The sequence below is a fragment of the Dromaius novaehollandiae genome, chromosome 2 (assembly GCF_036370855.1).
Source record: "Dromaius novaehollandiae isolate bDroNov1 chromosome 2, bDroNov1.hap1, whole genome shotgun sequence".
Taxonomy (NCBI): Eukaryota; Metazoa; Chordata; class Aves; order Casuariiformes; family Dromaiidae; genus Dromaius; species Dromaius novaehollandiae.
This window is the reverse complement of record NC_088099.1, coordinates 109,651,751-109,666,180: the sequence shown is the minus strand read 5'-3', so window position 1 is coordinate 109,666,180 and position 14,430 is coordinate 109,651,751. Positions and strand designations below refer to the sequence as shown.

Here is a 14,430-nt window from a genome sequence, read left to right as displayed (position 1 = left end):
TGATTTTTTTTTTAATATCTATAGTTCTGTATTTCCACAAGTTACTGAAACTAGGCAGATAGCTGTCAAAGATGGAGAGAACTAGGTTGGTCTTGGAAAAAGAATTGTGGGGAGCAGGATAGCAATTCATAACTTTTTACATCTTCATCAGTGCTGCTTAGAAACCCAAAGGCTGAACCTTCAAGAGAGCAAACAACCACATACATTTATCTTACCCAAATCTTCCCCCCTGCTCTTGGCAGATTTGCTATACCTGAGGTGGAGACAAAGGAAAGCAAACATTCTGGTGACTCAGAATCTAAAATGTTAAGTGAGGCTCTTGTGACCTAGAGCCCTTGAGTTATTACAAGATCATAGGATCATGCAATAATGAAAGTTAGAAGGGGTGACCTCCAGAGATCATCTAGTCCAACCTCCTGCTCAAAGCAATTAGCTTTAAGATCAGATAAGGTTATTCAGGGCTTTATCCAGCTGGGTCTTGAAAACCTCCAAGGACAGAGACTGATCTCTGCGCAACCGGTTCCACTGCTTGACAGTCCTCATGGTGAAAAAGTTTCTTTATAGCCAGCCTGAACCCCTCTTGTTTCAATTTATGCCCATTGTATCTTGACGTCTCACATCATGCACAACTGTAAAAAGCCTGGCTCCGTTTTCTTGACAACCTCACAGGCAGCGGAAGGCCACTATTAGATCTCCCTGAAGCCTTCTCTTCTCCAGATTGAACAAGGCCAGTTGCCTCAGTGTCTCTTCACAGGGCAAGTGCTCCAGCCCTCAAACATCTTGGCGATGTTCCATTGAACTTGCTCCAGTTTGTTGATGTCTTTTTTGTGCTGGGGAGCTCAAAACTGGATGCAGTATTCTAGGTGTAGTCTAACGACTGTTGAGTAGAGGGGGATAATCCTTTTCCTAGATCTACTGGCTATGCTTCTGTTAATACCAGCCAAGATGTTACTGGCATTCCCTGTTGTCGGGGAATACTGCTGGTTCACTTTCAGCTTGCTGTCTACCAAGTCCTGCAGGTCCTTTGTAGGTCCTCAGTCAGTCAATCCCCAGCCTGTATTGTTGTAATGGGTGTTTCCTTCCCAAGTGCAGGACTTTGAATTTGCCCATGTATGTTAGCTGGTCCCTTAAAAAGCAGTCCTTAAGAGCTGAAGAGTTGGTGTTAAAACTAGAGACACCTTCAGGACATTGCTTTGAACTCAGAACTCTTCCCTCTTCTCTTTATCATTTGTACTGCACTACTGCAAGGTGACTTGAAGGCTGCTCTAGCACAAGAAATGCTGAACTTTATGCACTGGTAGTGCCTTCAAAGGAAGCCAAGTCTCTTGGATGACCTCTTGTGACATCAGTGAAAGGAAAATCCTGACTGAAGCAAGGGCTAAGTGGACCACCAGTATCTTGGGGAGGAGCAGAAAATGGGTATATAACACAGGATTAGAACTTTGGAGTTTGATGCCAGTGTTGGGATCAGACACTGAACAGATACATCTAAGCTATTTCAGTGTGATCTAGGTTTAAAATATCAAACAAACCACCGTGGAGATGCAAATACCTAGAAAACATCCCAGACAGAAAGAGCATCTGTGTTGATCAGTAGATATTAAGTGTATATTATATGAGAAGTGCAAATGAACAGTCCTTCCTGCATTCTGGTGGACTCAAAAAGTCTTTGAATAAAGGCTTTTAGTTTTGCCACTGAAAAGCAAAAGCCTTGGGCATGGAAGATGTTGCCTGCCAAGAGGAGGGGCAGCCACTTTAAAAACTGTAAAATGGGAACAAAGAGAGAAGCAAAAGAGCATTTGGGTAGGGAAAATTGAGAATGCAAGGCATGCTTTCACCTACAACACTATACTGGCAGAGCATGAAACACTGCCAGTGCAAAGAGATCTCCAGTTTCGCATGGATGAATATACCACTGGCAGTAAAAGCTCACATTTCTTCTTACTATAACACGGAACATGATCTAACCACAAATTTTAGACTGGTTGCAACACAATATTTTATTTCTAGCTGAAAACTTTAATTATAATAAACTTTATCTGTAAAAATCTGTTAAAAGTGTTACTGAAAATTAAGTCTTTTATTTTGACAAAGAATATAATGATATTTAAAATGTGAAAAACACCACCAAACATTTGATTTATAAAGCATTTAACATACATTTTAAAATGTATTTCCTTATGCTCACCTTCTAAAGCACATTTCTGGGCATTTTTACTGACAGCTAACAGGGATAGTAATGCACTTGTAGCAACTTGTTTCAGGACATCCTTTGAAGATTTTCTTTCATAGACCTACAAACAATGCAAGATAAGTTACCATAATGGAGAAGTGATCATACATATTAAAAGTGGTATTCCTACCTATAAATGTGCTGTTATAGTCTATATTCTCATTCTGATGATTCATCAATGTATTCCCATTTGGAGTTCTCCCTGCACATTCATGTTTATAGCTTATCTGCATCAAAGTGCTTCACTGTTTTCTCAACTAAAAGGTTAAAAAAAATTCCTTTGCTCCTAAGCCCACTCTTCTTATTCTTTTCTTTACATTCTACCTTCCTAAAGACCAGATTCCCAATTTTGGCATTCTACAGGATTTTTCTAATCTGCAGTCATGCTATTGTAGACAACTCAGTAATAATCCTCTAGTGCAATCTTATTTTCCTTCAAAAGAATGTTCAAGAAGAGACATTGAATATCAGTGAATTTCTTTAGAATAAACACATCACTGACACACAAATAATTTTTTAGATACTCTTCCAACCAGAGAGAAACAGCAGTTTGTCTTATTTTTGTATCCTTGTGAGGCCTTTGTGAGCACCATATTTCTAGTAACTAATAACAATATAAATATCCCTTTGAAAATATAGAGATTATATTTATTTGGAGCCATATAACAAGACAGTTGAAAGACTGGGAACTGCCTCTGCTTTATATATTATCCACTAGAGAATGTTGCCCATCTACCATTTTCCCCTAAAATATAATCCCAATACTGATATCCAATACAAGTGAAAATGGTATGTACTAAAATCAGAAGAATATAGTAAAACTGGAACTAATGCTGGATCATTGCAGAAAGAAAAATATATTTTAAAATTAGCCCCAAATACATCATCCCAATAAAAAGCTTAATACATAAGATAGAAATCTCATGAGTACCAAGCCAAAGGACCTCATAGATTGGACCTCTAAATACATCACATATATCAGCTTTTATTGGCTTTAGTCCTCTAGCTAGTAATTGCATAACACATTTTTCAAATTTTAATATGCAATAAAATATCAATGTTTGCTCTAAGGTTATCATTCATTGAAATGCTCAGTGCAGTCAGGACTAAAAAGGTCAAGAAATGAAGAATAATAATAACGTGAAATAGAAAACTCAATGATATGGGCAACTGACAGCAAATTAAAACACAAAGGCATTGGCTGGGTTCGGCATTTATAGCTAATAAAAAAAAATTGATATTTAGACTACAACCAGTTTTATCAGATCTCAAATGAAATCAGAAAGCTATAAGCAACATAAGAGTTGTCTCCCTATATTCACTATTTTCCATATTGATAGGTAGTGGTTCAGTTCTACAACAGAACATTTAAATGTTTGAATAGTTTAAAAAAAAATATGAAAAACCATAAATGTTTAAATTTGATGCTAATTTACCCAAGCCATGAGACGACAAAATGTTGATTTCCTTTAATCTTGAATTGCATAATAAGTAGATTTCATGATTTATCTATTCAAAGCCTTTTGCGAGAGTAAGTGAAGATCTTATTTCTACCCTATGAAATTGCTAATTGCTTATATTTTTCCTAGTATTTAGGAATACTGTAATCATTAAAATATAACATATTACCCTGACAATTTCTCGGATTTTTTTTGCTTTAATTAAAATAGTATGCTGCTGATTAGAACCAATTAAATAATTAAGGTTGGTTATACTATACTTGTATCAATTGCTCTAAATTTTTAATTTTCTTATTATTTTCTAATTTTTATCTTAAAAATAACCAAAAGTCCACCCTTTCTTGAAGCATACTCTTTAATTATTAATAATTGACTACTAGATACATAGGAAAAAAAACAGTACGTAAATTTATAACAACTTCTCTCTGCAAAGTCTATAGTCTTTTATGTCAGTATTATAATATTAAAATGAGTACGGACACATTTAATTTTTTTTGCAAATTATGATGTGCAACACCTTTTAAATGTCCCATAACTCCTTAAGGGTTAGCTACATTAACAGATATAGCTGTGTCAGTCTGTACCCATTGTAAGTTATTTTAAAGGGAGACCAAAGACTTTGCAAATCTTTGTAAGACTATACCTAGGGAAAAAAATAGTGTCTAAACTTGTATGCATTATTGCTTTTACTTCTGATCTTACAAACATATATACAGGCACTAAAGTTTATGTACAAAAAATACAGAGACCTTTTAAAGTCACCATGTGCATGTTTACTAAATTGGTTGTATGCAATAACACATATTAATTTAGGACCTGTTCTGCTAATATTCACACTCGCAGACCAGGGCCTAAGTTTCAATGTGCCACTGCTTATCATTCATTTTGTAGTTTTATGAAGTTAGGGTGACTAATGGAGGTTACTGATTGTCTGACACTTCTTTCCTTCTCTATATTAGTCAATTATTTGCTTGGGTACTTCTCTTGGAGAAAGACTATATTTAATTTTTTTGTTTTGTTTTTTAAACCAGATTACTTTATTTGTCCTATGGTCTCCTTTAACTGCCTCTCAGTGATGACCATGGTAAAAAAAAAAAATAGTAACATATAGATACATTTTGAAAGTAAAAATACTGGAATGCTATGTCTTACTGGTTTGTAAATGTATTTTTCTATTTTAATTGTTAAATTTATCTTTCTCCCTTTATCTGCTCTTTCCTACTGCTTCTGTCTGACACTTGTCATTTCACTTAATTATAATCATAGACATTAAGGTAGTTCTTTAGTTAAGGCATCCTTTTTTATCCTGGCTTATAGTAGGATTATTTTATTCTTTTATAGAAAGTACGCTGGAATAATTTTTCCATTAAGGCTTTTTAAGGCTCAGAGAACCCCAAAAAACTTCTAAAAAAAAAATTAATATTATGTATTTGCTATCTTGCTATACTTTGCTCTTTATAAAATTGAAGCTGTTTGTTTCATAATTCGGTCATTCTCTTTTGGGATCACAGCAGATATAACCCTTTCTTGGTTGAGACTTGTATTATAAAGCCCCAGAAAGCATACATTATCTTTTGAGCTCTTTTGTGAACAAAAAGCTTTTTTTGTGAACAAAAAGGTCCAACCACCTTCTGGACAGCTCTGAAAAGTTAAAGCCTAAGCTAAAGGCTGGTATCTCTTGTGATACTCAGACTATGTCATAGCATCTATGTACTTTCATTGTTATATACAGGTCTGGCTGCAATTAATTCTTCACTTGTAAGTATATGTACTTTCTTTGCTGTCATCCTGAAAAGCATCACTTTTTGCCAGCAAAGACTGGTAATCAGTTATGCACACTTGCAGCAAAACAGAAGAATATGACTTTCTTCAGAACATTTGCAGTCTTTGTTCTTCAACATACTGGCATGCTTTCTGTGCCAGAACTAAGGACGCTTAGGTACATACAGAAGTATTAAATTCTGACATACTTCAGTGCTGGAGCAATACGACTACAAAAACCTAACAGAATATTAAGCAACTTACGGAATTTCAGTGATGTGACCCCTGTTTTGCTGTCCTGAGTCTCTAAAAGGTACATCCTCACAGGAGGTCTCTAAGCACATAAGTTATCTGAAGTTAGTTGGTAAAGAGTTGGGGAACTCTGGTTTTAGTGGTCTAGACAGGCATGCCAAGAAAGACTCACTCAGTAAGATGCTTCTCCCTGAAGATTACCAGAGTCTCAGTACACAGAACACTATGCCCCCAAAATCCCTATAGAGCCATAGCAGCATAACACAGCAACATTGGGGGGCACAGGTTGTGTGACAGATGTTAGCTTGATCAGGGAAAGTCTTGGTAGGAGCAAGCTTATTCTGTAGAATTCAGCAACCATAGGAAGCGAGGTGATGAACTGACGCTAACACGGCATTATTTCGGTCACATCATTCAACATCCACTGATACATGCTTAAAAAAAACCCCACAATATTTCACATTGCAAAGTAAGGTTAAATGTGATTTTTATAAAAAATAATTACTAGACACCTAGATTCCAGAACATTAGAAATCATAAGCCACATTAGGTTATATGAAGCTTGCATCTCATAGACAAACAGCATACTTCTAAAATTAACAAAAGGAAAGCATTAGTAAATTGAAGTGCTTCAGCTTTACTCAGCCATTTAGTACATTTTACTCATGGATCACTATTATTGTTACAGGGATAAACTGCACATGATTTAAAGAAGGACAATGAGTATGTAGATAGAAGAACTGATCTGTGAAAGAAGATAAATTAGATACAAATTTCATCTATACCTTGTCTTATTGGTAAGTAATGGAAGAAATGTTAACAGTCTGTAAATAAACAAAGGATATAAATATGAAGGAGGTAAAGGAAGTATTTAGGACAGTACAAACAAGTATAAATAAGAATAATTGGATTACATTAGGAAAGAGAAAACATTCAGAATGAGCATCTAGAAATATGGCTTGTCAGTAATATATATTATGTCGGGCAACAGGTTCCCAAAGGAATGAATGAAAATATAATACATGACAGATTTAAAACTAGGTTGGAAAATACACTATATATTACATATATCCAATGCAATATACTGGAAAATATATGTTCCTATACTGCAACAACACTAATCTTACACTACCAGAAAAGGAACTACAGTGCTTAATGGCTAGTTTTGGTTCACAATTTTTATGATTAGGCAGCTTGTTAAGAACAATGATACTGTCATTTGCAGTGGGAATAACTATATTTTGAGCCTTAAAATCCCACTATATGTTTGGAAAAATAGAAAGAAACATTTCAGTAATTGGCCAAACATATTCTACTCACACGCAATCCATGTAAGATTTCATATCATGTTGCTGCAGTATAACAGTAATTGTCTTGACAGGCACTGCCTAGAAGTTGCTTCTCTGCAAATTCTCCAGTTTATTGCGCAAAGTTCAAAAATAAGTATAATAGACACAGTGGATGAAAGATGTCTCAGTTCATAACTGGAGACTCAACTAATTTTTCATTAGATAAAAACATTCCTTTTTAACAAAGTACAAAAATATATCCTACAATTACATAGTCAAAGTTTAAATACCTGAATTATTAATCCAGTAAGATGAGTTACTGATGCCTGACATCCATCAACTTCATCTAGAAGAAAGCTAATGGTTGGATTCTGACATATACTCTGTTTATCTTGGAGCCGTCTTTTTCCTTCTTCAGTCAAAAGGGCAGAGAGGAACTGTAAACTAGCCATATATAAAGCAGGACACGTGGCTGACAGATTAATACAATCACAAATGGTATCTGAAATGTTAAATAAAACAACGAAAGATGTTTATGTTCCATTCTGTAAAAAGCTAAAGTGCTTCAGAATTTTGGAAGACTGATCAAAGAATGTGTGACCAAGAATCAGCTTCACTAGTGGACCTCACTTCATTCATAGGAGGAATCCTACAAATTCTATGCATTTGATAGTAAGTCTTTAAAAAAAGTAAGAAAGGAAAATTTGAGTTTTACCTAAGGTTTGAGTGAATTATTTGTTCTCCATTAACTTGACTATGAAATTAAAAAGATATTTTCCTTTTGCTAAACCATTCATCTGTTTGACATTTTTCTGAACTCTCCTCACTTCATTCTACAGCTTACATTATAGTACTGACAGTAATCACATTTGCTTGATGTGCAGCTGGACTTGCACTCACCAGATCACTTAACATACACCTGACTGAAATCACAAGCTTGAATGGACTATACTCATAGTTCAATGTTGAAACATGTTAGAGAAGCTTGCTGACTCTGAGCCCTGACTAGACAAGTAACTAGCAAAGGAATTAAAAAAAATGACTGTACAATATCTTGAATTGCAGTATACCTCATCTCCCCTCAAAATTTTTTGCTTTTGTTTTATGTAAGATAAAATAATACATATGAGGAAAAAGTAAAATGCTAATTGACTGTTCAGGCTCAAATGTAAAGTATTTGGTTAAGGTTTACAGTTAGTAACACTACCAGGCATGCAAACAAAACTTGTGAATTTATGTAGCAGTTCAAAAATTAGTCTGACTGTATAAGAAAGAATTATAAAAGTTGAATAAAGGAAAAAAAAAAAATCAATCAAGTTCTCTTAAGTGAAAACCTGGCACAATAACGTTTACCATTATGGATATGCCATTTGTATACAACTTGACAGCATCTAATCAGGGATAACCTCCTTTGCTCCCTCTCCCCCCTTTATTTATTTATTTATTTTTAATTAGCTGCAAGGTTACAAACCATCCAGGAATAGGCATTACCAATTATAGCTGTCCAATGATTTGCAAGAGCTGCTGTTACAGATGGAAAAGATATTTGGCCACTTTTCCACAGTAACGTAGCTAGAAAATTGAAGCAGTCTATCCAAGTTTCATGAAGTGCAGATGTTAACTCAGTATCTGCGAAAAGAATGTAGAAAAATCAAACCATTTATATATGCGCACAAATTTGAATAGCCAAGCCTGACCACAGGGTTTGACACTTTAAATGAAGTTGATACTTAGGTAAAGACCTGCATTTATCTGGCTGAATACAAAATTCTTTATTACCGAGCCCATCTTTAGAGCGAATGGAGAGAATCATGAAGCTATTTCCCAGGAGAGGTTTCAACAGTTCATCCTGGATTACAAGCTGTGGGTCCACCAATAAGCACGATTTCAGAAGCTTGGACAAGGATGATAAACACTGAAGTAGCAGTAACACCTGTTAAATATTTTTAAAAAGATATGAAATAAAGCCATATATTTGCACTTTCCACATATTTTTATGACTTAAACACATTACCTCAACGTATTCATTTAATTTGGAATTTATATATACTTAAAAAAACTAATAGGACATAAATTAAAATTTGTTTTCCTAATTTTTATGGTAGAAAATGAAACAGAATTCCTACTCTGGAAACACATGGGTGAAGTATTCTTTCTAGTGAAAAAGTATTAAGTTCCTCACGAGAAAGTCATGGCTCGTGTAGACTGATAGTTTCTGGAAGCTCAGAAGGGAAAACAGAAAAATAATCACTAATACTAATAAATATATACATCTTTCCTGAAAACAGAAGCTTTGTTTTAAGCTTTAGAAATAATTATTGTTGGCATACTTATTCATTTATTCTCTAAAAATTTCCACAGAAACACACTTCCTTAATGGTATGGGTATTTTACCTCAAATTAAATATTTTGATACAAAAGTAGTCCCATTGGCAATAAGTCTATACACTTTGCATATACCAGAGTTAGTTAAGAACTATGCAATTGTCTACAAGACTGGGGACAAAGCAAAGCAGATAGACAAAAGTATGAAATTTAGAAACAATCTGTACATGAAAGTGTTTAAAATTTCAACTAAATGTGTCAGTAACTGTATAAGCCTAATACTTCAATACTCTACAAAGAAATTCCATTATGTGATTTTTGTAACTGCTCAATTCAATTTGTATTTTTAAAAAACAATTGGTTTTTATTTGTTCAATAGTTCTAGGTATAGTTCTTTTAACAGAGAAGTAATTTTTTGTATGTTGAACATACCACATTGTTCGTTTTCTCTGAAACCTATTCATAAAAGCAGTGTCTCATCTGAATGTTACCTATGGCAATGTGTCCAGACTATATTAATAAATATAGATTACATAAACATAATTAACTTCACCATTTAAAGAAAATTCAGATGATAACAAATACTTCTCTAACCTGAACTTTTACATGTTCCACATGACAGGAATGACGCAAAGGAGCTTTCAGTTCCAAGATATATCTCTTGACCAGATTAGCATTTACAAGACTAAAATAAAGCAAGTTGATACGAAACATGTTTAAATAATTAAAAATTCTATTAACTTTACATTAAAGAGTTCATTTTAAATAAACAGAGTAAAATATGAGGTAATTATCTCAAAATAATTTTTTAAGCATTAATTGTAGTGCAACTGCAACCAAAGTAGCATGAAGTAGTTTTAAACCTAAACTGTTTATTCTTGATTGATTATTTTCTTTCCTGTATAAGAATTAACAGCTCTGTACTAATATAAACTGTATTCAAATAAGATTTGTTTTTATCAATTTATGCACAAAGAGTAACTACAAAAGCTTTTGAAAGTCTTAACGGAAAGCAAAAAACAAACTAATTTTCACGCATCACTTCAGGACTTCCAAACACTTTCTTCACATAAAAGAATTTGTTCTGACTCAAGCAGAAACATGGCAAGTATACAGTCTGAAAACTATTTCAAATTGTTCTTCCTTTCAGGAAAGAACCAAAATGTTAGGGTTTCTGATCTAGTATTTTCCCAAAGTTACCAAGGATTATTTACTCTTTTACTGTGACAGCCCTTGGTCTGTCCTCAAAACACTCCATGTAAGTAAAAAAAGAAAATCATACAATGAACAGAAATTATGTGCAACACTGAATGCCTGACTACATCATCATATATTATTCTACCAAAGAAAATATTAAACCCCCAAAAGGATGACAAAATGTCCATCTAGATGAAACCTAAAACATTTCCTGAAGGACACACTAGTCCTGTGGAAGAATGATACCACAACTAGAATCACCAGTACGACTAGCTCTTCTCTGCATAAAACACCTAAATCCTCCTCTTCTGCAACTTGTGTTAAAAAAAAAAAAAAAAAAAAAAAGAAAAGAAAAAGAAAAAGAAAAAAGAAAAGCCTTTGTTAACACCCCAGAAGCAAGATCTGATCAATATCTTTAACAGTTTTGGTATGAAACACTAGTAGATCTTATTTCATTCTTTTCACCTCTATTACTACACCTGTTTGTAGTTCAGCAGTTATTGATCTCCTACCTGCTAAGAGCTGTTAGCAAGTGTGCTTGTTGAAGAGCCATTCCAGTATCTTTTGGAGTGACAACAAGCAGATTATGCAGAAGGCTGCAAACAGCTGACAAGAGAGAGGGTGTGACTACAGCACACTGTTTAGACAGCACAACAGACATGGGAGAACCATGTCGACTTGGAGATGCTGTTGTGGTAGTATCACTCTGACCTAGAATGTGTTTAATAAAAATAAATGAGAAAAACAAACAAAAAAAACCACGCGAAAGAAATTAGGGTAGTTACATAAAACAACGTGCTTTCTGTTTTTCATAGAATATCCAACTTCCCTATATACTTAAAACAGTATATTCTGGAATTTAAAAAAAAAGAAATCAAATACAAGGAAAGTGTGATTTAAAATCATTTTGAAATAAACTGTTCTTTCTGTAGGGCACTAGTTATTATTAAAGATAAATGGTAAATTTGGAATGATATAAACTTTGTTTTCACTTCTTTCCTTCACAGAAAAAGTGTAAGAGTGTGCGTGTCTTTATCAATCTACCTATATTTGACAGCTTTATAAAACTGAATGTTTCGAAAGGGTAACCAGTTGACAGGCATGGAACTAAGTCTCACAAATGTATTACATTTCAAACAAGATCAACCATTACCACTTAACTCTGTCAATGTATTTCACCTTATTTCATTTTAAAGGCACAGTTTTACACTTGTCTTCTAAAACAACCATTAAAAATGTCAGAGTGACTGTTGCAACAACACGCAAGATTTATATGCATATACAAATACTGAAATATGGACAGGCTAAATAATACATCATGTTCATCGTTATGTTTACAAAGTCAATTACAGTTTGGCTTACCCTGAGCCATAAGCCTATCAGCTGCAGTTTCAGCAATAAAACTGGTTGAATATGTTGGGACTTTTGCCTGAAGCTCAGTAACACTCCCCAGTGAGGGTGATGCAGACAGAATCTAGAAAGCCATAAAAAGCAAACTAGCTGATTCAATCTTTAATAGAGCAGACATATTTACATTTTGCTTGAAGGAACAAAAATAAGTTTAAAAATTACACAGTGTTCGAAACCAATTTGATTAGATTTTGTTAAAAAAATATAAACACCTGGGAATTGCAACTACTGAAAACAGAACAATATGGACAAGCTGAAACATTTCTGTTCAGAAACTGATCAATGCCCAAGAATGATACTGGAAATTTCTTCTCTTCATCTCTCTCTTTTTTTTTCATCCATATGATTGATTCTGTCCACTTTTTGATGAGGAAAGAAAGGCATCACTGAAACATTTAAAGGTGAGATTCTTGTGCACTTTTGCTCTACTGAGAAGATCAGGGCTCATCCATTAGTATGAGGACACACAGATAAAATATAACAAGTGGGCTACTCTCATCAGCCAAAGCTTAAGTTCTGGAGCCTTTCCGACTCTGAGTGCTTCTCTTAACCTTAGTTTTGTGATCCTCAGATGTGTTCATTTTCTGGTGAAGATACGTTTACATCACAGTAACATACTACCCTGCTGCTTCTATTAATTGAGCAAGTAAATCACCTGTCATATTATTATTTTTGCATGCTTTCAAAGGAATTTTTAATGCTCTTGTTACTGTGTTTTAAACCGCAAGCACAAAATCAGAAGACCGAGACTCTACAGCTTAATAATATGCTTTGTGACCTACCAGGACCTGTGACCTGTCTCAGAGCACCTGATAAATACCTATGCCAGGTCACTTTTTCACTTCTGTTCCTTGACTCCTAGCTGGACAATTCATGTAAGATAAACATTTTTCAATGGAGTCATTGTTGTACAGTGTAAAGAATACATAATATTGGGGACCGTAATGAAATCCCAAATCAGCCACAGCTTTAAAAAGGATGGTATTAGACCTTTCCTCACAGTGAGCCTTCTAAGGAAGACTGAAATATTTCAAAGGTTTTCTTTTTAGAGTATTATTAGAATATCAGTTGGAATAATTTTTACCTAAGGAAAAGTCAGAAGTGACCTAAAAGACAAAAACAAAACAAAATGGTGGGGGGAAGGAAATCATGAATTCCCCTCTTACCCATTCAACCCTTGCAGATAGGGCGCTTCTTTCCAGGCTTGGTTTCAGTTTACTCAGTGGCATTCTCAGTTACAGAAAACTCTCTATGCAGTCTTTTCTCCTCCCTAAGAAGGTTTTCTGTTTTCCCCTCACTTTCCCCCGTCACTTCCAAACCTTGTCAGGCTTCTATCAGCACATCTGCACATGACACTGAAGGTTTCCCTGCACCAGCTGAAAGTTTCCACTTCTGTGCTGCAAATCCCTTCTCTCCCCCATTTTGCTTTGGTTTCCCACTATTGTCTGTCCTATGGTCTCGACTCTTTCTCTGCAAGCACGCTCAGCTGGTCCTCAAAAAAGACCAAGGGTCAACGTAGCACAGAAGTCAAGCTACAGTAAGATTTGGGGTGCATCCCAGGACCACATGATCACTAGGACATGTTTGGGTACGCTATATTCTTCCTGCAAGCAAAAAACAGTGCCAAATCACATCAGTCAATTTAAAGTCAAACATATATATATTTTTTATATATAACTAAAAGGCATATTTGAAAATTCAAATAAAAGTTTTCTGCTTGCTGATTTAAGTCATTATTTAAATCAATAATTTGTGGTAGAGTAAATCAATTCATCATGACACTTGGCAAACTCTGCATTTATTCAGCACTGTACTTCAATTCCAAGCACTTTAATGAATGTCAGAAATATATATTAAAATATATATATATGTCTGTATACATACACACACATATACACACATATATATAAAAAAATAAATATAAAAGCACAAACCCAAAATACTGCTTCTAGCAGTCCTTGTAGTTCTTCTGTAATAGCTAAAGCTCTGCAAGAAATTATTGCTATACTGGGACTCATCTTAAAGATATTATTATGAATGCATACAAGCTTTCACATGTCAATAAATCAACACATCACCTATGCTGCATAACACATATTCTTTCTGCATCCTGTCAAACTGTCTGAACCTTATGGTCAAAGATACAAAAATAAGGTCTTATCTTACTGAAAAAAAAAAAAAAATCAGTAATACTTTATCTGGTAGGAAAAATATATCTTATTAGCTTCCTGCACTGATGGAACATTTATTGGTAATTGCTTCACAGTGGGATACGGGGTTAAAAACAGACATTTTCTGCTATCTTAACAGAAAACATACAATAACACAATGAAGTCATCTCCAGTGTTCTGCCTTCCAGGAAAGAAAAGATATTACCACTTTTATAAATCACCCTTGATAAGGATGATCTGGGGGTCTGGGACATCATACCCAGTAGAGGATATTTACGATTATTATTTATTCACTATTGCCAACATATTCTTTCTGAGAGCAATGATGCATT

General features: G+C 34.5%; 1 protein-coding gene across 7 annotated transcripts in view; it reads right to left on the bottom strand.

Moving 5' to 3' along the window:
* Nucleotides 1–14,430, bottom strand: part of RTTN (rotatin) — an 88,216-nt gene that overhangs the window by 12,266 nt on the left and 61,520 nt on the right. For all 7 annotated transcript variants that reach the window (XM_064507144.1, XM_064507148.1, XM_064507145.1 and 4 more), the window contains 7 exons: nt 11,880–11,991; nt 11,030–11,228; nt 9,915–10,005; nt 8,775–8,928; nt 8,487–8,624; nt 7,286–7,497; nt 2,189–2,294 (listed from right to left, as the gene is read on the bottom strand). In XM_064507144.1, the coding sequence (XP_064363214.1) occupies nt 2,189–2,294; nt 7,286–7,497; nt 8,487–8,624; nt 8,775–8,928; nt 9,915–10,005; nt 11,030–11,228; nt 11,880–11,991 (1,012 nt within the window). The remainder of the gene's footprint in view (nt 1–2,188; nt 2,295–7,285; nt 7,498–8,486; nt 8,625–8,774; nt 8,929–9,914; nt 10,006–11,029; nt 11,229–11,879; nt 11,992–14,430) is intronic.